The sequence below is a fragment of the Artibeus jamaicensis genome, unplaced genomic scaffold (assembly GCF_021234435.1).
Source record: "Artibeus jamaicensis isolate MK-2021 breed Jamaican fruit bat unplaced genomic scaffold, CSHL_Jam_final contig_387, whole genome shotgun sequence".
Taxonomy (NCBI): domain Eukaryota; kingdom Metazoa; phylum Chordata; class Mammalia; order Chiroptera; family Phyllostomidae; genus Artibeus; species Artibeus jamaicensis.
In genome coordinates, this window is record NW_026521812.1 from 7,330,034 (window position 1) to 7,351,239 (window position 21,206).

The 21,206-nt window shown below is 36.4% G+C and overlaps 1 protein-coding gene across 5 annotated transcripts in view; it reads right to left on the bottom strand.

Annotated features, from left to right (window-relative positions):
* LAMA2 (laminin subunit alpha 2) overlaps positions 1–21,206 on the bottom strand; it is a 511,376-nt gene that overhangs the window by 304,972 nt on the left and 185,198 nt on the right. For all 5 annotated transcript variants that reach the window (XM_053664793.1, XM_053664792.1, XM_053664790.1 and 2 more), the window contains exons 5-7: positions 9,289–9,468; positions 6,366–6,455; positions 4,533–4,650 (exon numbers count right to left, since the gene is read on the bottom strand). In XM_053664793.1, coding sequence (XP_053520768.1) covers positions 4,533–4,650; positions 6,366–6,455; positions 9,289–9,468 — 388 coding nt within the window. The remainder of the gene's footprint in view (positions 1–4,532; positions 4,651–6,365; positions 6,456–9,288; positions 9,469–21,206) is intronic.

Here is a 21,206-nt window from a genome sequence, read left to right on the forward strand (position 1 = left end):
CATATGGTTCAACCAATAATATCCTATTATGACAAATAAAAATTATTGAACTATGGCACTGAATGATTAACATCCAGATAATCTGTAATGAAAATTACTATAATCTCTGTGTTACATACTATAGTTTAAAAGGAATGTTTAGAATACAGTTCCTTTGTTTTTACTATTACTAATAATTAAAATTTAACATTTTTCTGCATGCCATACCCTTTTCTAAATGTTTTATGTTTATTACCACTGATTTTTCCCTTAGTATACCTCATAAGTTTGATACTGGTGTTAACCTCTTTTCACATATTAGCAACCTGAGGCCCAGAGAAGTGCAGTAGCTTGTAAGACCAAAGCAAACCAGTGCTACCACCACTGGGAAACCAGGCTCCAGGGTCTGCAGAGCTAACCCCTGCTGCAGCCCCTGCACGTCGCACCCTATTAGAGAGAGAGATGGTGTGTGGTAACTGCCAAACTATTAGGACAAAATGAGAAGCTTGCTTAGTGGCTAAGATCAAGATATTTTGCACCAAACTTGGATTTTGGTGTTCTCTCAACTACTTAGTAGTCATGTGATGGAGGGAACATCTTGATTTCATTAAGGGTCAGTTTCCATATAAAACATGAGTGGTTAACAATAATTACCAGACATTTAAAAAAATGCATGTTAAATCATTAGTACAATGCCTTATAAATAAGTTTCGATTGCTTTCTCCTCCTCCTCCTTTGCTTTCTTCTCTTCTTCCTCCTTTCCTTTTTCATGTCACTTTACAGTAGTTTAGGAGAGAGAAAATTACTTCACCAGAAAGAACTGGGTAAAGCTTTGAAAAAATGGATAGAACTAATTGAGGATGGGAACTAGGGAAAAGATGTTATGCTGAGTGTCCTGCCTCAGATGTTGAGCTTCTTAGGTGTCCTTACATTGGTTTCAACATATACACAAGTGTGTGTATGTGTGTATGCCAATGCTTAATCTTTTTTTTCCACAGAAGGAGACTTCTAAATACTGTTCTAGACTATTTCATTTTGACAGTAAATAGCATACCTCTTTCTCTATTAGCATGTTTCCCCTATGGCTACACAGGCTACTTTTTAAATGGAGGTATTTATCAGGTCCCTATTAATGGGTAGTCACATTGTTTCCAATTTTTTCCTTTCTAAATAACACTGACACACACTAGGATGTGGAGGTGGGAGTAGGAAATGAGAGTAGGAGCAGGTTTCTAACGTCAGACTATCAGACTACTTCGTACTTGCCAGCTGAGTGACTTGGAGGAGAAAATTCAAGCCTCAGTTTCATTTCAGTACTTATCTCTTATGGGTCTTTTAAGAATGCAATACACCTAGCACAGTGCCTGAGCCACAGTAAGTACTGAAGTCCATAAATGTTAGTAGCAGCAGAATGAGTAATTATGAACTAATTAATGACAGGGATCCTGATAACATGCTCTGTATAGCTATAGGAGTATATCTGTAGGCTAGATCCATACAAGTATATAATCTAGTCAAGAAGCATGAAAAATTGCCCTCCCAGAATACCGTGTCAAACTACTCTGTCTCTCTCTGATAGATATGATAAAACTCTTTCCTCATAGCTTCACCAACATTGCACATTATCAACCATTTGAACCCAGTTTCTGGACACAGTAAGCATTTAAGTATTTGTTAAATGGAAGAATGAACATTTTGAGGTTATAAAGAGTATTCCCATTGCTGTAGCTGGTACCTTCTTAATTAGAGTATGATAATATTTTTATGTGGTTATGTCATTTTTCTTACAGATAAATATATTTCCATCTTTTTTTCAATTTTAACAGGTTTAATACATTTTATTATTGTTAGGTAAGCTCTTAATATAGTAAAGATACTATCTCCTTATAACTTGTTGCTAACACTATCCCCAGTCTATTGACTTTTAATTTAGAATATAGTATTTTTGCTACATTGATGGAGAGTTTTCAAAGTTCATTGTAGATATCATATAATAATAAATGTAAATCAGTAAGCATTAAAAGCATTTTTATATCTTTAGGACCATGCACAAGAATTCTTAAAAATCTTGTAAATATATGTTGCAAGAAACAGCCAAGGTCTCTGCTGTCACTATAAGTAGAGGAAAATAGAGAGTAATAGAACTTTATTCTCACACTATCTAGAATTAGTGCTGCTGCGAGTGTTTACAACCCTGAGCTGGCGTAGGTAACACACTGGCTTTTGAGCAGCAGTTGTGTTCACACTCTGTGTTGAGAGGGCCCTCACCTATAGTTCCAGTCGCTGTGTAAAGGTGCTGGGCCAGCACAGCCCCAGAGGAATGGACAGCACCCACTCCCAAACAGCCATTTTTGCTTTGTCAGGGGCAGTGTGGGATACCACAGACATCCAAGACTGAAATGGTCCTTTAGTACAAGGTTAGCAATAGAATAAATAGTCTTTGCTCCTTAGAGATAATGCAACATGGAAAAGAAAGTTTTCATAAAAGCTTTTAGGAATGCATACATTGCCCAAAGCATGGCATTTATATAGTTCTATGGTTAAGACCCCTATCTTTAATTTAGGGTTTTAAAAATGCATTTATTTGTCTATTTGGTAATACAGTTTCCCAACTGCCCTACAATCAAAGATAAAATTGTTTCATAACTGCACTATTTAAAAAACATATGTAGGGAGAAGTGGAAAACTCCTTTCAAGTGGCTTTGTGCACCCCTGTTGCTAATGAGTTCGATCTAACCTTTTTGTTTCCTTGTTTAGACACCTAGGCACAAGCGGAGAGTGGTAACGGATTTTGTAGGTGCATTGAACAGTACACAATTATAACTTCAGGACAGAATCTCAGAGGCATTGGGGAGAGTCGCTGCCCTCAAATGCTACTCCCACTTCTGACTGCTGATATTCCACAAGCAAGAAAGGAATAACTAAAATTTAAAGAAGGTTGAGAGAGAATGTCCATGGGAGGCAGTTAACTTAAATTCATGCTTAGGAATGAATGTCTGCTTCTCACTGGGAGAACCCTAGGGTGTTGGCAACAGGGTAGAACCCCTGATGCTCCTGTAGAATGTTTGGTGGGGAGATGGGGCACTCCGCCAGATATGTTTCAGCAACCACCGGTGATTTCTAAACCGAAATATAGCACATGCAGGTAGACACAGATCAAAATGCAAAAGAAGTGAGTGTGGAAAAATGAAGGGACCCAAGACATGGATAGTATATGCAGAATTTTAAAGTAAAAAGAAAATGCATTTTATGGTAGGGAATATTTTGCAGTTAAAGTTTGCTATAATTCAACAGTTTTAAAGATCTACCATATCTGATACCTGATAAAGGATAAGCATTTTTCATTCAATAACTATATATGGTTGGTATTAGTTAAAAATTGGCTACCAGGTCTATATTGGAAGTCATGTATACCTAGTAAACTGAAAAATGTGGTTAGGACTGATCGATTAACCAAAATATTATTATTTGCATTCAGTTGAATTGGGACTCACGGCCAGTTTGAAATTACAGTCCAGCACAAGCCTTTGTGTTTAGTCTTGTCTTAGCCTGAGCAAGTCTCCAGAAACACAGGTTTCTCTAATGTCCCTGTCACCCTGCTGGGCCAGTTGGCAATTTTAGGCCATATAATCATCTGCTACACATCCTGGGTATTTCTGTTCCAGAAAAACTAGGCATATGGATTGTATTAAAAATGACAATATTAAAGTAAAAAGGTTGTCTTACTGTTTTTAATTACTAGCTTTCTGTTTGGTAACTACTGTGTGATAATTGCTATGGCATAGTTAATGCTAATGATTATCACAATGCTATTACTAATATTAGCGTTTTATACTGTTATTGAGAAGCTACAAATTTAAAATGTTAATGCCTATTATTCAAATAAAAATATTTTTTCATAAATTTGATTTCTTACCATCTCTGTTACCTTTAACTCTCACATTCTTCCAAGTTACTGCCCCCAAATACCACCCTTTAGTAAGTTCAACCAATGAATCATTTTTTTTAAACTGCCTGTACCCTAAACTATAGGGTATGATTTCTCCCTTCTGATATTTTTTTCTGTATTAGGTTATGGGTATTTAAATCCATCTGCTATAGAAGGGGGTCAAGTGAGGGGCTGCAAAGAAAGCAAGCAGAAGTCACAGGGACTATATTGGTTTCAGAACAATTTTATAACATTCACATTTAGAAATCTAGTCTCTACACAGTCTAGGTTTTAGTGAATGTTTGTTTACATTTCTATCATTCTATTAGCCTATATGTACATTATGCTGTAAGCTTCAGTTTTACCCTGACAATAAGCATATACTGTGCTTTTATCTATTTATCATAATCCTTACACAGTGATAAATTCATAGGTGTTTGGTAAATATTTACCAAGTTTAAAAAAATGAGTAACTGAAATATCAGGGTAGAAAAGATGATCAGTTATTGCCTTTGATAAAACATAGAAACTGAAAAGAGTGCTTGCCTAAGATCACCATGTTTATATTACCAGTGTCCCAGAAAAGGAAGAAGTACCATATGCCAGAGGCCCCTTGGAAACTTACCCTCACATTCGCTTTTAGTCAGAAAGGTCCCAGCTTGCCACGGCTTCTGGTGGAATCCTGGGCAGCAGCGGTCACAGCTTTCTCCGCATGTATTATGTTCACATTCACAGCGGGATTTCTAGTCAAATCAGGGAAAAACATACTTTTAGCAGTCTTTAGACCTATAAATAAAAGGCTTTTCCTAACGTTAAAATGAAGAAAAGAGAAAACTTCTAAAACTCCTGTCAATCTGGGAAGGAAGAGGTACCCGTCTCACAAGCAGGTGCGTTTAACCAACACCAGCTTACAGATGGAGGTTCAGGCTAGTTCTGAAATCACTGGGCTTCAGCTTGGAACAGAGTAGAGCGCCCTTTGGGATTAGTCTTGAAGACTGAGATCCCCTTTTGATGCCTGAGAGAGTTTTCACTGTTGGATGCATCCATTTTAAGGCTTCCCTCAAAGTACTGTGAACATCCGGGAGTGTGGGCACAGGGGAGAGAGTTGACCCCCAGGCATCAAGGGGATTTCTATTATAATAGAAATCAAATGCCCTCGGACTAAATCTCCTGTGTGTTTTGAGTACAGTCTTTTATAAAATCTTTATTGAATGTATTGGGGTAACATTGGTTAATAAAATTATATAGGTTCCAGGCATATAGCTCTATAACAGATTATCCGTATATTGTATTGTGTGCTTGCCACCCCACCTCAAGTCTCCTTCCATCACCATTTATCTCCCTCTACCCTCTCCCACCTCCCCCAACCCCTTTTTTTCCTCCGGCAACCAGCATAATGTGTTGTCTGTGTCCACGAATTTCTTTTCTTTGCTTAATCCTTTCACCTTTTTCACTCAGAGCCCAAAACCACCTCCCCTCTGACTCTCTCAGTCTGTTCTCTGCATCTATGAGTCTGTTTCTACATTTGTTATTAGTTTATCAAGTACAGTCTTGATTCATTGCATGATACTGGGTCCTCAAAGCTTGGAAAGAACTGCTCATCGTGATACCTAGTAGACAGACACAGCCTCTGCAGAAGGCAGCACCACAAACGTGCCCAGGTGAATGTACCAGGGCATTAGAACCTTCCTTAGGAGGTAACTTTATGATGCATTAGTCAGGAAACAAGCTTTTAGAGGAATGCCATTTGTATCATTATTTTAGTAGGAAAAGAAAAAAATCTATATGTAGGTAACTATGTTCAGGGATCTTCCTATTTGATATATTTCTCCCATATGCTATACAGCAAATGATTTTATATTTCACCAATTTGTGTATGACAGAAAAAAAAGATGCTCATTCATCTTCTGTTGAGGTTATGTTCACTTACCATGTTGTCATTAATGAAAAATTTGACCCAAAAGCAATGGAGCCTTTCCTAGCCCAGCATTTTCGGTGCCCTCTTGAGCACTCTCCTCTGCCTGGCCCCCTAGCGGCCCTGTCCCCAATGGTCCTCTGTTCCATGGCCACTCATATTCACTCTCAGGCATGTTGTTCATTTGTTTGCATTAATTTTTTTGATGAAAACTTCTAAAAGAAATGGTGAAGCTGATTGATAGCAGGCATTCTCTAAAGCCAAATCATATAGCAGACTGTCATAGCCAAAGAGGTTTCAGAACAGAAAAAGAAGTTTGGTCTTTCCAGGGGGAAAAAAATTTATCTGGTTTCTGATACTGTGATGGCTGACTTCAAAGTCCATCATGCTAACGGCCCCATTTTACCCCTGTGTGGCTTTCTGTTATACTGTGTCTGTGGGGACCCAACACCTGTTCGCAGCATCCCTCTCAGCAAAGCCTCTCCTAAAACATGATACAGTTCAGAGCTTCAATTTGCCTAAGCATCCTATCAATGTACATACATTTGTCACAGGATCAAGTGGACACGCCCTGGCGTGACCGTAGCAGATGCACATCCCTCCGACGGAAATATCCTTGACCGAGTAGTAATACTGCAAAAAAGCAATCCAGAGAGAAATCCTGGTAAGATGACTGCAAGATGACAGTAACAAGAGGGGATATTCAGTTAAGAACTTTACTTTCTGCTTTTGTCTTTAGTCTGAAGCACATCTGTGTTTCGATAGGAGAACTGAGGACTCACAGAAGTGATCAAGGATCTCCTTGCACTGCGGTTACAGCCCAAAGAAAGAGTTCACCTGAGCAGGGCATTTTACAGTTTCTTTCCCACAGATGGTACTGAGTCTATGCCGAAGCATTTGTCATTGAGAACAAGTTGTTATAATTCTTCATAAAAGGTGTTTTAGTTTCTTGAAAGAAAATCTTTTTCATTGTCATTAGAGAAGTGTCCGTATCCACGAATCATACGCAGACTGTTTAATTTGTTGCATTTGGAAAAAATCAACAAATTTAGCAGGATGAGTTCATAACAATATATTTCTTAAACTTATAAAAAAGAAAATAAAATGTAACTGACTGTAAGATTGAGTTAACATAATGTGAGGAGTAAACTAGGTGGGCAGAACACTTGCTTTTTTTCATTATTATGTTAAAATGTTCATGCAATTACTTCTGTATATGATGTTATGATAAGGACTATGTTTCTAATTTTAAAAATCTATACAGCTATTTTTAAAAGATCACTTATAATTATACAATAGAACTAAACTATTTTCAATTTTTTAATTAATATGTATATAATGTTTTATAATTATGAGATACTTCACATTATTATGTGGAATCCAAGTAACCATCTCAGTGGTATATATTCTATTATTAGTTCTACTATTCTAATTTTTCACATATAAAACATACTTAGACAAAATACGTAGGTAAGCAAAAATCTGAGTTCCTTGAATACATAGTCCTCCTTTCCATTTACTTTTGTCTTTTGTGTTTCTTTGTTTCTGTTGTATACCTAGTATCTTCTGGAATATTTTTGTGACTTACCTTACTTGACATAACTAAACTTTGAATTCATGAAACTTGTTAGGAAATTTAGTTAAAAGTCTATCTTTCACTAACTCCATCACAACAATCTAGATACAAAGAGGGATATTTGCTTGGAAAGCTGATACTATAGTTTTTGTAGAAGCTTTAAAACTGAGAAATGTGTTTTAAATATAAATATGTAATGTTTCACTTTTATGTCATGGAGCTGAAATTCCATATTGTATTTTTATATATTTAAATTTACATGTAGGGTTTACTGAGCTTTACTTAAAAAAAATACTTAATTGTTGAATTTCACTGCACTACTTTAAAGGCTTATATACAATAAGATTATAAACAATAGGTGTGCAGCCGAATCCACTTTGCCTTCTCTGCAACAGATGATAGAAGAAGCACATTTATTTGCATTGATTTTTTTCCCCCTGTGATAAATATACTGTCAGGAAAGATTAAATTTCCCTTCAAAATTATTGTCTTTCTCGATATATATTTCTAAGTCATGTTGAAATTAAAATTAAAAATGATTGTTTTTAAAGAAAATTCTACCACTGCTATAAAATAATGATTACTTCTGCAGAAAACAATTTGCATATGCTGAGGGTAAACTCATGGTAAAATTATTTTTTGTTTGGAAAATATGTGGTACTAATGTAATGAACATGTGTTGGATGGGGATAATAAAACATTAAAAATTATTTTGTGCTGATGGAGAGGATAGGTGAGGAAAATTTAAATAATGAGAAGAGAAAATATATGAGAGGTTATCGTGAACCACGAAAAGTGCTGTCATTCAATATTCAGCCTAATAGTTCAGCAATTTGGCAATTGTTGGCAATAGTTGGCAATTGGTGAAATTAGTGGGATCATTTTAGCACTAAGAGCTTTTCCCCACAATCTTAGTTTCTCCTTATAATCTTCTTTTCACTTCTGCCTTTGATCACACAGTAGGTGTTCTCTTAGCATGGATTTGTTTTATGGCTTTGCAGCTATACCTTGGTTGTGTAGCAGCATATAAGGGAGGTGACATAATCCCCTGCATGTGGTGAGGGAGAGATAGAGAGGTACAACCATCACCCACAGCAGCCCGGGTGATAGTCCCAATCACATACATTCCAATCTAACACTGGAAAACAGCACTTTGGTTAGTTCATGTTTCAGTGATCTGTTGAAAGAATGATTTTCTCTGATATTCTATTCATGAAGAAGAATAAAACAATATATAAAATCAGTTCTCCTGTACAGCACTGCTTTTTTAAAACTATGGCTTGTGATTTATTAGTAGGCATAAAACTAAACTATTTGATTGGATTAAATGATCCACAGACCAGCAGCAATGTCATTGCTGGGAACTCGATAGAAATGCAGTTTCTCTACTCGGCCTTAGACCACCTGAATCAGAACCTGTCTTTCCACAATATCACCAGCTGATCCTGTGCACACCATGGTTTAAGATTTACTGCTCTACATGTGGGTTTATGTGTGTACTGGGTCACAATATAAAATGTATTTCTTCATGTTGGTTGCAGCCAAAAATGTTTCAACTTCTTGATGTTACTCCCCAAAGCCAATTATAACAGTACAGCTCACCTAAAGGGACAAAACTTAGTTCTCAAAAGTAAGATGATGAATTAGGCATTATGATCTTCATTTTACAAAAGAGGAAATTGAAGTTGATAAATGTTAAAAACTTGGATAAATGTTACACATCTAACAAGTGGCTGAGCTTATGTGAACAAAAGATCTAACAAAATTTTAAACTCTTTGATAATAACTACCCCTACAAATCATGGAAAATGTATTTTTAAATGATTTAGCAGACATTTAAAATGGGTACGATATCATTCACAGGCTGTAACATGACTCACTGTAACTTACTCTTCGTGTGACGATGGGGTCGATTTCTCTGGGGTCTTTGTGAGCAAACATCATCAAATCCGCATTCAGGGTGCGGATCCTCTGAAACCTCAGGCGAATGTAGCGAGCAGAGGTAAATTCTAGCAGTTCCGGAGAAGGGTCATCCGCACTTGGTCTCCCATTGATCAAAGAGATGTGAATCTACACAACGTGGGAAATAATTTAACAATTAAGTTCACCAAAAACTAAATCTCTGGTTTGGTTTTGTTTTCTCGGAAAAATTAAGATAAGCTCTCTACTCCTAGGTAATCATACAGATACAACTTCATGTTTGCTGGAATAGAGCGAAGCAACTGAGGTGTTTTATGGACATTTTAATATATATACATGCAATACATTTGTTTATATTTTAAGTATTTTCTCTATATTGCAATTGTCCATAATCCTCTGTTTCAAGGCATGGCATCTACTTGACCTTCCTCGAAGTTCTATATATTTTTAAATGACTTTATCTTTTTCTGAAAATTATTGGGCCCTAAAATTATTTAAGAATCTGGTATACAGTTGAAAACCAAAAGCTTGTTTTTTTTAAAGCTACAAAACAGACAAAAACAGGACCAAAAAAGTACTTAAATTAATTCTAAATTTGAAAGTATCTAATTGTACAGCCTTAGTATATAGAAAGCAAAACTTGACACATTGCAAGGAAAACTGGACAATTGTACAGACATGGTGAGAGATTTCAATTGGCTGGTCATTTTGTTTTGGGTTTTTGGGTTTTTTTTTTTTTTTGAGTAATTGTAGATCAACAAGACAAAAATGTATTAGAAATATAACACATTCTATGAAAATACATTAAAACCTGGTGGAATAATTTATTTGCTAGGAAAATAATTTAGTACAATTGATACCCCCCAAAATAAAATCTGTCTGGCTGATGTGGCTCAGTAGATTGAATGCCAGCCTACAAACCAAAAGTTGCTGGTCCGTTCCCAGTCAGGGCACATGACTGGGTTGCAGGCCAGGTCCCCAGTAAGGGGGTGCAAGAGAAGCAACCACACATTGATGTTTCTCTCCCTCTCTCTCTCCTCCCCTTCCCTGTCTATGAATAAATAAATAAAATCTTTAAAAAAATAAAATCTAACTATACTGTTTTCTATGTACAAAATAGAGAAATTGCAAGGGAACACCCCTTCACAGGTGCACAAATCCTATGTGCTCCCATAAAGATTTTACTAGAGTAGAAAACTATAATGAATAAACAAGTCTGATAAGAAAGAACTCCTATCACATAAAGAAACTGTCTCCTGCATACGTAAAGAACTCTACATCAACAGGAAAAAGACCAACAGCATAACACAAAAAACAAACAAAAGATATAAGGGAACTATTCAAGGAAAACATAAATGACTGTTAAACTTTTGATAAGATGGTGAACCTCACTCATTAATTAACAGAGAACTACTAATTCAAATCACAATAATAAACTTTTTTCACTTTTCTTCAGGTGGTCAAAACCCCATAATATTAATCATACTCCCTGATGGCAAGACTGAGTCAGTGTAGGAATTTTCACGCACTTACACATCTGAATATAAAATGACACAAACCCTTATGAAAGTGAGTTTAGCAATAACTATCAAAATTACATATCCCTACAGTTTTTGACTTAGAAATTCCACTTTTGGAAAATTATCCCACAGATATTACATGTACATATTATTCCTAGACAGCATTTTTTATAGTTGCAAAAGACTAAAAACATTTTAATATTCATTAATGTGCAACTGGTTAAATAAATTATTCTTCTATATACTGAAGTAGTGCACCCTAAAAAAAGAATGAGGAAACTCTATATACTGATAGGAAAAAGTACTTTCACTTTTTTGTACTTTGTCAATGCATTATTACCTATGAAATACATTAAATCAAAATTGTTTAAAAAAGGTAACTGAGCCTGGCTGGCGTAGCTCAGTGGATTGAGCTCAGGCTTGCAAACCAAAAGATTGTCGTTTGATTCCCAGTCAGGGCACATGCATGGGTTGCAGGCCAGTTCCCAACGGGTGATGCATGAGAGGCAACCATACATTGATATTTCTCTCTCTCTCTCCTTCCCTTCCCCTCTAAAGATAAATAAATAAAATGCTTAAAAAAAAAAAGGAAACTGAGTGGTAGATTTTGGGCTGGAACCTCCCCCCACACCCTGCACACGAGCAGGTGCACACACACACAGGAAGCTAAAGAGATGGGAATTGCCAGTAGAAAGCAGTCCTGTGCTGGGCTGGCAGCTGTCCAGGAGCATGACAGTCCATGCATGTACTGGGGGACTGGGACTTCAGGTCGTCTGCTGGAATTTTCATCCACTTTTGCAAGATCATATATCCTGTGTATTAACTACATGTTTTTGACAGGAGAGGCAAGGGCATGTGTTTCCATTCCTAACATCCTGAATTTAGATAATCCCTTCGAGCATTTTACAAACTGACTGTCAGTAAATTACTGAGTCACCAGAGAAATAAATATAGAAACTCTGAGACGAGAAACTAATTCTGATGTCACAAAGAATAAATTCAAAATGCCTCATGATAAAAACATGAAATGTCCCAGCTAATTGAGTCTACCTTGGATACTTAGTGAAAAATAAATTCACTTAACACATTTGAGGATGATAGAATGCAAGCTCTGCTAAATATATTGAATCTAAAAATACTGGATACCCTCCCTCTAATGTCAAATTTCTAAAAGGGTAAAGTGGAATTTGTATATTTCACAGTTCTGGGATCTAAGAGGTAAATAAGAAATGCATTTAAGTTGTCTGCATTAAGAAAGTATCAATTAAATCTTAAAGGAATGAATACACAGAAACACGAAGCAATTAAAATTAGTTCCCTTAGAGATTAATTTGGCATACAAAAAATCACCAGTGCCCTTCACTTCATGCTTAATTTCTGTCTTATCAAGCTCTCCCCTGAGTGCTCCTAAAAATGCTGTTAGAAAGGAGGAAATCATGACATGTCTAGAATTAAAGTTTCTGAAAATTATTAAGATTCATTTGGCACGAATTCTGTAGTAAACTATATCTGTGGTTGTACATGAAATTAGTATGGCCTTCATTGAAATGCACAGGAAATTTGAAATAAATGGTGTGCATGTTCTCATTTAGGTTAATAAACCATATGATAGCTACATAAAGGATTCAGCAAAAGAACACTTCTCACAGCTTTGGTATTTTCATCGAGCTACTCTGCCAAGAGATCTTGTAAGTATCGTTAGTCCCAAGCTGTTTCTGGATTATAAAACCAGCCAGCTGTTTGGCCATGTTGTGAGCAGCTTCCTTCCATCATTTTTTCTTCCTTTTTTTTTTTTTTTGCACTCCCCTTCAAAATAAATCATAATATTGGATAGGATATTTCCACTGATATGATGCTGTGCAACTCCAAGCGCTCTGGCTATTTAAGCATACTTCCTGATTTCCTGTGGGGTGACAACTGGAGGGTGTCTATCTTCAAAAAGATGAAAAGCGTCAGTCCTCAAGACCACCATAGCCTTGCTGTGAGCCGTGGGAAGTCTGTGGCAGTCCAGTGTCTTCTGACATGCTTTCTATTACACGCATGTTGGTGGGTGTGTGTTCATGCTGTCAAAGGAATCCATTCCAACTGAAAATATCAGCCTGACAAACAAATGGTTCTTTTGATTTCAAAATTATACTCTTCTTTGAAATTAGCTACACAGAAAAATAGAGCAAAAATACCCTGTACGTTAATGACCTAGGCCCTAAATCAATACTGCACTCTACTCATCCAAAATATTCCATTCTTACCAGTGTAAACATACTACATAAACCAGGTTTCCATTGCAGATGGATAAACATTAGTGACTCTGTGGCATTTTTACTTCTATAATTAGAATACAATTTAAAAATGGTTTATGCAGCAAATAATCCAATTTCTAGTATGAATAACTGTCTCTTATTATTATGTTTTTCTATTTACATTAATACAACTGCCTTGGATTTCTAGAACAGGTCTACTCCTAATACCCTGCCCAATGACAGAGATTTCTTGAGTAGCTGGATGTATGAGAGAAGGAAGGCTGAGCAGTGTAAGTGGATGGAGCTGACAACATGATGGGCAGTGTATTCTCTTAGAACAGATTAAAATCCCATTTGAATTATCAGTCTCTAAATCAGCCCATAAAAATTGCACAACAGCTTGTAAGTAAGTTATCTCCAGGAGATAAAACAATAAAACCCACATGTGTAGGATGAGTATCGCTAGCTATGGATGTAGCCAAAGAATCTGTAGGTGTGGATGTACATGAGTGATTGAGATTTGTTGGAAACCTCTTAAATACAATCCTAGTTAATATGATATTATTTCAGAGAGGGAGAGTAACTTTGAAAAATGAGCCTAATAATTTTTATTTTACCCTGCATGAAAAGAAAGAAAGACACATGTTTAAGGCAAAGAGGTGAGTTATATGACTCTTAGGAAGAGGGGACAACATAACAATTTGTCATCGGGTTTCTAGCACAGGGCAAAGGCTCTGGCTCTGACTCTGAATGGTCAATAGGAACCCTTAAATGATGAATATTTAGTTCTCACCATACCTGGTCTATTAGCAACACTTGAAACAATTGGATATTCCATATACTTCCATGACAACACACTCTCTTTGTTTTCCTCCCACTTCTCTGGCTACCCCTTCTCAATGTTCTTCATTACTTATCACCTTTTCTCCTCCCTAACTCTGATATTGGAACACCACATTGTTCAGTCTTTAGCCTTCGGTTATGTCTATACTTAGTGATGTCATGAAAGCCCACAGCTTTAAATACCACCTATGTGGATGTCTCCCACCTCTGTATCTCCAGGCTTCCTCTCTCCTCTGAAGGTCAGGATGAAGAACCCAACTGCCTTCTCCATACATCCATCTGGCTGTCTAATAGGTATATGAAACTTACACCTCAAACTGAGTTCCTGCTCTTCACCCCACAGTCTTCCCAATTTCACTAAATAATTTCATCCTTTCAGCTACTCAGACCAAAAACTAAGTCATCCTTGACTGCTTTTGTTTTCTTGCTTCCTACATCCAAAATGTATTGAAAATCTTGGCTTTACCTTCAGAATATACCCAGCATCCCAACACTTCTCACCACATCCACTAAAACCATCTAACCACAAGCTTTCATCATTGTCTACCTGGGCACTACAATAGGGTCAGAACAGGTCTTCATTGCTACCTTACCTAGCTCCCTAGGGTCTGTTTTTTTTTTTGTTTGTTTTTGTTTTTTAGTTTTTAGTAAATGTTCCCAACAATTTATTTTTTGTATTCCTTAAAACAAAAATTACAAGTTTAGTATAAACAACTTAAAATAGTGGACATCGAATGAAACCAACTTTTACTCAGGCTGCAAGTTGATTTACATTCTTTTACTTGTTTGCCACATGATCTTCAATTTCTACAGAGATTTCTCTTCCATAGATTACATGCATGAGGTAAAAGATGGCCAGCAAATTTATGAAAATACAGCCAAAACACTGTGAACCACAGCCAAAGAAGTCCATTCCAACTCAAGCGTGTGTTACTTGCCATTGAGTTGGCCCCAACTCCTGGTGACCCAGTGAATGAGCAATGTCCATGGTATTTTGTCCTCAACAGCCCTGCTTAGCTCCTGTGGACTCGTGGCTATGGTTTCTTTTACAGAGTCAATCCATCTCATATTTAGTCTTCCACTTTCCCTGCTGTTTTCAACTTTCCCTCACAATATTGTCTTTTCCAAAGAACACTACCATTTCATGATGTGCCCAAGTAGGACAGCTTCAGTTTTGTCATTTTTGCCTCCAGCAAAGTTTCAGGCTCAATTTGCTCAAAGTCATACTTGTTCACATTTCTGGCAATGCTGGGTATTCATAGAGCTCTCCTCCAATATCATATTTCAAATGAATCATTTTTTTTACCTATCAGCCTTCTTCAATGTCCAAATTTTGCATCTGTACATAGTAATTGGGAATGCAAGGGTGTGCATGATTTAGCCTTGGTCTCTAATGACACATTTTTGCTCATGATATTTTCTAATTTTCTCACCACTGCCCTCCCAAATATCAGCCTTCTCTCTATTTCTTGGTGGGAGTCTCTATTTGAATTAATGACAAAACTAAGATAAATGAAATCTCTAACAATTTTGAGATGTCCGTTGTTTATATTAAAGGTATATATTTCTTCTGCAGTTGTGGCTTTTGCCTTCTTGATATTAAAATGCAGTAGTCCTCCTTCTGCCTCTCCTGTTTCCTCATTTTGAATCACAGCTACTCTCTTCCAGCATGAACCCTATGCCGTAGTCACACCCATTATTAGCAAACTGCACAAAAGTCATCATTTTTTGAATGGGAGCAAAAGTTCTTAGTCTCTCCTCATCACTTGGTGCTGCAACAATTAACTTGCCAATTCTCGTGAAGTCAGGGTCTTTTTCAGAAAGTGCTCTAAATACTCTTTTTAAAAACATAACTCCGATCATGACATCTTTCCCCTTACAACATTCCACATTCTGGGAATTTTCTATTTCACTTCCAATAAAAGACAAACATTTTACAACGAACTCTGAGATTCTATATAATATCTGCAACAACATGAGCTACCCCCCTAACATCGCCACATGAGAAAACAACAATCTTTTGAGTTCTTTTCTGCTCCTTCTTTCATTCACCCTGCTCCAGCTGGATTACCATCTTTGTTAGAGAATGCTGGATAGGCTTTTGCTCAGGGCTATTGAACAAGGGGTCCCTTGCCCATACCATAATGCTGTCCTCCCAGATTTGCAATTCTCACTTTATCATTATTTCAAAATATTTAGCAAGTTCATTTTGTTAACCACAGCAAAGTGGACCTTACCTATTGATTAGCTTCTTCTTTGTGCAGATCACATTCTGCCCATTTTATTGTCCAATATATAAATTTTATGTATTACTATTTATAAAAGTGTTCATGAAAAATAAGGCTATATTAAATTTATAGAATAGATTACCTAAACACTATAGACATGCAATAACTACCAATAAGGCTAATTAAGAGAGTACCTTGCTTCCAGAAGAAAACATTTTTTGCCAAATATTAATTTTATAGATGATCATTAGCCTTATTATATGTAAGTAAATAGTTATTGAAAAATAACTTTCCTTACTTCATTGAAAAGGATTCATTGCAGTTTCTAAAACTTGGTCAATATTAATGGACTATTTTTAAAATATTATAAATATAAAAATACATGAATATATGAAAACTAAACCACATATAATAAAAGTATACTGGGTAAATAATAAAGGCTGCATAATGTGTCATTTATAATTCAGGTTAAATGTTTAAACATTTTAGACCAGGATTTCCTTATCAAGAAGTTTTAAGGCCACAATGAGAAAATTGGGTATTATAAAATCAATATATTCCAGTCCATTACTTTCAGTAATATCAGGCACAGTTTATTTAAGTATTTTTTTGCATTTTCTACAGTCTATATTTTATTTTCTCCAACTAACAGCTGTTATTTTTATAATCATTTTTATTAATTCAAATGCTACTCATTTGCACATCCAGAAAATGAAGAATTCTGAAGGCTAATAAACACGTGCCTACAAAGCTTTATCCCTGGTTTTCTTCTGCACACTCGAACATGTTTAGTAGTTCATTTAGTCAGTCAGTCACTCATTCATTCAAAAATATTTATTGGATGCCTAGCATATTGCAGATCACCGAGTCATTTTCACTTCTCCCTTTGTGCCGTGGTCTGTCTCATCTCTGGGCCTCTCTGTCAAACACCTTCTCTGTACCTGCACTGTTTCCACTCACACAGATACACTTCCTACATCTTTTAGTTCTCAGCTGGGATGACAGCTCCTTCTTTCCATGAACAGGTCCATGTTCTGTCCAGAAGTTCTTCCCAAGAATTCTCTGAGCTCCTTCATTATCACTGTCTGCTTACTAGACTTCAAATTCAATGAGAATAGAAACTCTGCCTAATTTATGCCTTCAGTGCTTAATAAAGTGAGTAGTACAGATTCTCAATAATTATTTGCTGAATTAATAAATCAGTATCAGTGTCCAAATGTTATAGGATGTGATAGAACTTCCAGTGAATTAACTCTTTTCCCAAAACACTCATAATTTTTGTGTATCATTCAACAAATAACTTTGCATATACTTTAAGTATATGTTAGCTGTATTTATAGTTCTGTTAATTAGATTCACACAAAAATTTTATTTACCATAATTGACTAAATATCATGAGAGCTGTAATAATTCAAATACTCAAAAGGACACTATATGGATATCTCTGTAGCCTTGACATTTGAATAAACCAACAAAAAAACTAGCGAAGGCACTAGTGGAGTCATTTCTGAAGACAAAAATAATGCAATTTACTAGTATAAATGGATATGTCCCTTCAGGTTCTTCAATATTCCTACTCATCAGAACTGGAAAGATGTTCTTTTTATGCAGAATGCACTGAATTAGTTTGGAAGGCCCTTAATAAATGTCACACTATCATTACCAGTTTACAAACCCCACTAAAACAACCCTCTCCCCTGGCTGATGTCTACTGATCTGCTTGAAAAGTAGTATTTTAATACATAAAATGTCAAGGACTGTGAATGACCTTAACTTCCTTAACTAACTTATTCCAAGAAGACAAGGAAATGCCAGCTTAATGAACTGGGTAGCAGATAGGACTGCATCACCAACAACTCCTCCCTGAGTTTAGTCAGAACAGGTCATTGTGGCTCCTGGGGGTGATACTGCACTTTTGACACTGCATGAGTCCAGTTGCCCCTGAAACTTAGGTGGCTTTTCTCCTGTTTTTCAGAATTACTAGTCTTGCCTTTCCTGGATGAGAGCTTTTCATAAGAAAATCAGTTCTTTTCAAAGAGTATCCATCATTTTGTTTTTATTTTTGTTGTCATAGTGAAAACAGTTAAAATGTTGTGCTTCAAAGATTTGTGTAGCTTTTCACCTGGTCAAATAAGAGCATCTGTCTCTCTCTCATTCTTTCATTTTGTATCAGAGTTATCTATTTTTATATCAACAGCAGATTACATGTAGCAATGCTTTCTAACTTTTATGAAATTAACACATAGAAGGGATAAGTTTTTTTTAATGATCAAAAAATAAAAGCAAAGTCTTAGCTGCTTTCAGAGTTTTCATTTTCTCAACACCTCAAGCTTGGTATGGTTCTTCTTTTCAAAAAGTTTCTGGTGGCCTTCTCTCTTTGTACAAGTCAAAGCAATCAGCAAAGTATTTACTTCTAAGCCCCTTGAGCTTAGGTTGGTTTTATCTAAAGCATGATCACATGGGTGATGTGTAATCCATCATAATAGGATGGAAGATCTTGATATCATTCACTCTGGTCATGATAGATAAAAGGAACAATGATAACTAACTGCCTGAAATTTTCAAAAACAGAAAAATCATCACTAAATGCAAAAATCCACACTCTCTTTTCTCTAAAAGGCCTTGCCACACAGATGCTCATTTTATATCCATTTTAAAATTTAAAGGCATTTTAAATTGATAATTTTAAAAAACTACTCCAAGTTAAAAATGTTTCACTTATCACTTGAGTTTTTCTTTATCCAGGTAAAGCATATAATATTTGCACAGATAAAAGAAGTGTTGTCAAAATAGGTTTCCTCAATCTCTTTTGGGAGCCTCTCATTTAAATTTTATCAAATGCAGATGTCATTACGAAATCTTTGTGCTGTCAAGATAAGACAACCCAGGGATACAAATATCATCTGAAATTCACAGCAGGGGAGAATTTAAGAGGAATAGCTCCAAAACGGGTCCTGAGGGAAGTCACCAGAACGAAACTTCTCTTACTCTCTTCAAACATTTGCTTAGCTCCAAATTTTGTTTTGGGCGTGCCTTAACCAGAGACAGACTAAGAGAACAGAATCATTAGTCATCTATTCAACTTTATAGCTTTTTCAGAAATATCTTTGCAATACACAGGGCCTTGCACACAGAGCCAAATGTGGTTATTGCTGTGTCTTTACTGGATACCAGACACTCTTGCATGTGATCCATGTACACTAAATCATTTAGTACCAACTCATTTAATGCCAACAGCAGTTTCATGAGGTGGGCGTTACTATTAACTCTTTTCTAAGAGAAACAGACACAGACATTTTAACAAGTAAGGTGAAGTTCGTACAGCTATGATGTGTTCCAATTCTGGTCTTACTATTGAGGATACATTGGCCAAGTTCCTCAGTACCCCTATGCTTCCTCAGAGAGGAGGTTTTAATAAGCATTTGTTAAATGAACACCAGCTGGTCTTCTAGGCAGTATTGGAAGATTTCTTGCATCATGAAGTTCACCACTAGTGAGAGAACATTTTCCATGCACCCTCCCTTCATTCTTTTATTTGCTTTACTTCTTTCTATTCCAACCCTGTGTGTAAATGACCTAGTATTTTAACTTCATTTTTTTGTTCACTTTCCTCTTCTTGCTCCTCTGGAATTATCTGTATGGTTTGATTTTTCTAGCTCTTGGATTCTCTTTAATGAATTTGGGTAGAATATATCCTACTAGTGTTATCCATTCCAGACTTCCTGGGGTAAACTGCTTACTATGCCGAAAGTCACCACTCAGGACCAACCACCAGATCAGAGGGCAGCGAGGCTCCCTGAGAACAAGGAGTGAACAACATTATTGCACAAGGACCACTAGGTGATGGTCTGAGACCTGATTAACACCTCCTGGCATGGATTCATATCAGTAGAAATCTTCCATATAAATAAAGCTCTACATTGATCAAAACTAGACCTGGAACATGTCCAAGAGTTGAAGGCTAAAGCATCAATTAACCACATTAAAACCCAACAATCCCTAAAGTCTTACTAACATCATAATATACAAAATTGGTTATGACAGGTTTAGTACTTAAGCATGTTAAAAATAAAGATGATTCACAGGTATGCAAAAAAATTAATTTATGCTTTATGGGAAATTCTACTAAAAAGGAAAAAACTCTAACCTCAAATTGTGGAGAGAGGGGAGAATAATATGTTAACACCCTAAATAAATATCTGTTAAACTACTAACATGCTCTTCCTTAGGATGGGGAGCTGTCAGGGAAAGTCCCAAATAAGAAAAAAAAAGCAACTAAGAGCACAATGACCTACATTGGTAGGAAAGAACAATCAGTACACTTGAAAGACATATAATAACAGCACAAAGGAAAACTTAAGCAACCTTTTCCTGTTTTGTTTTCAGTCCCTGTGTGAGAACACTTGTGTAAAGTTAAAATAAAATCTTGGAGCATGAGGCCTAGAGGTGGTGCCAGATCCTGTGTCATCAGATTGGAATAAAACCTGCACGCATATTTGCAAGGGAAATTCAGGCTCTCTTTCACTCCCGTTCTCTGACTCAAGGGTTCCTCAGAGAAACACTGCAAGTGTATGTGTGTGTGTTGCAAGTATATAAATGAAAGCTAGATTAATTTAATTTTCCCCATTTACGTAGAATGACATTTTGGGATGGCCACTGGCAAGCTCAACCAATTTAATTTTCACAAAGGCTCAACTTCAGACAAGATGTCAGGGACTTTTAATTATAGAGACATACTAATACTTAGACACAAGGTCCTTAAGATGGAACGTATTCCCTAGGCTAGCCGTATTTCTTTTTTTAATTTTCTTTTTAAAATGTTTTTTATTGTTATTCAATTACAGTTGTCTTCATTCCCCACTCATTACTCTCCCCTTTGCTACCCACTCCTCACATTCCACATTCAGTCCTTCCCGGCCCCCTGTTGTCTTTGTCCATGAATGTCTTGGTCCATACATGTTCCTTGACTTGACCCTTCCCCTTCTTTCCCCCCATCCCCTTCCCTCCTCCCCTCTGGGCCAGCTGTATTTCTAATGTCCCTAAAACATGTGTGTGCA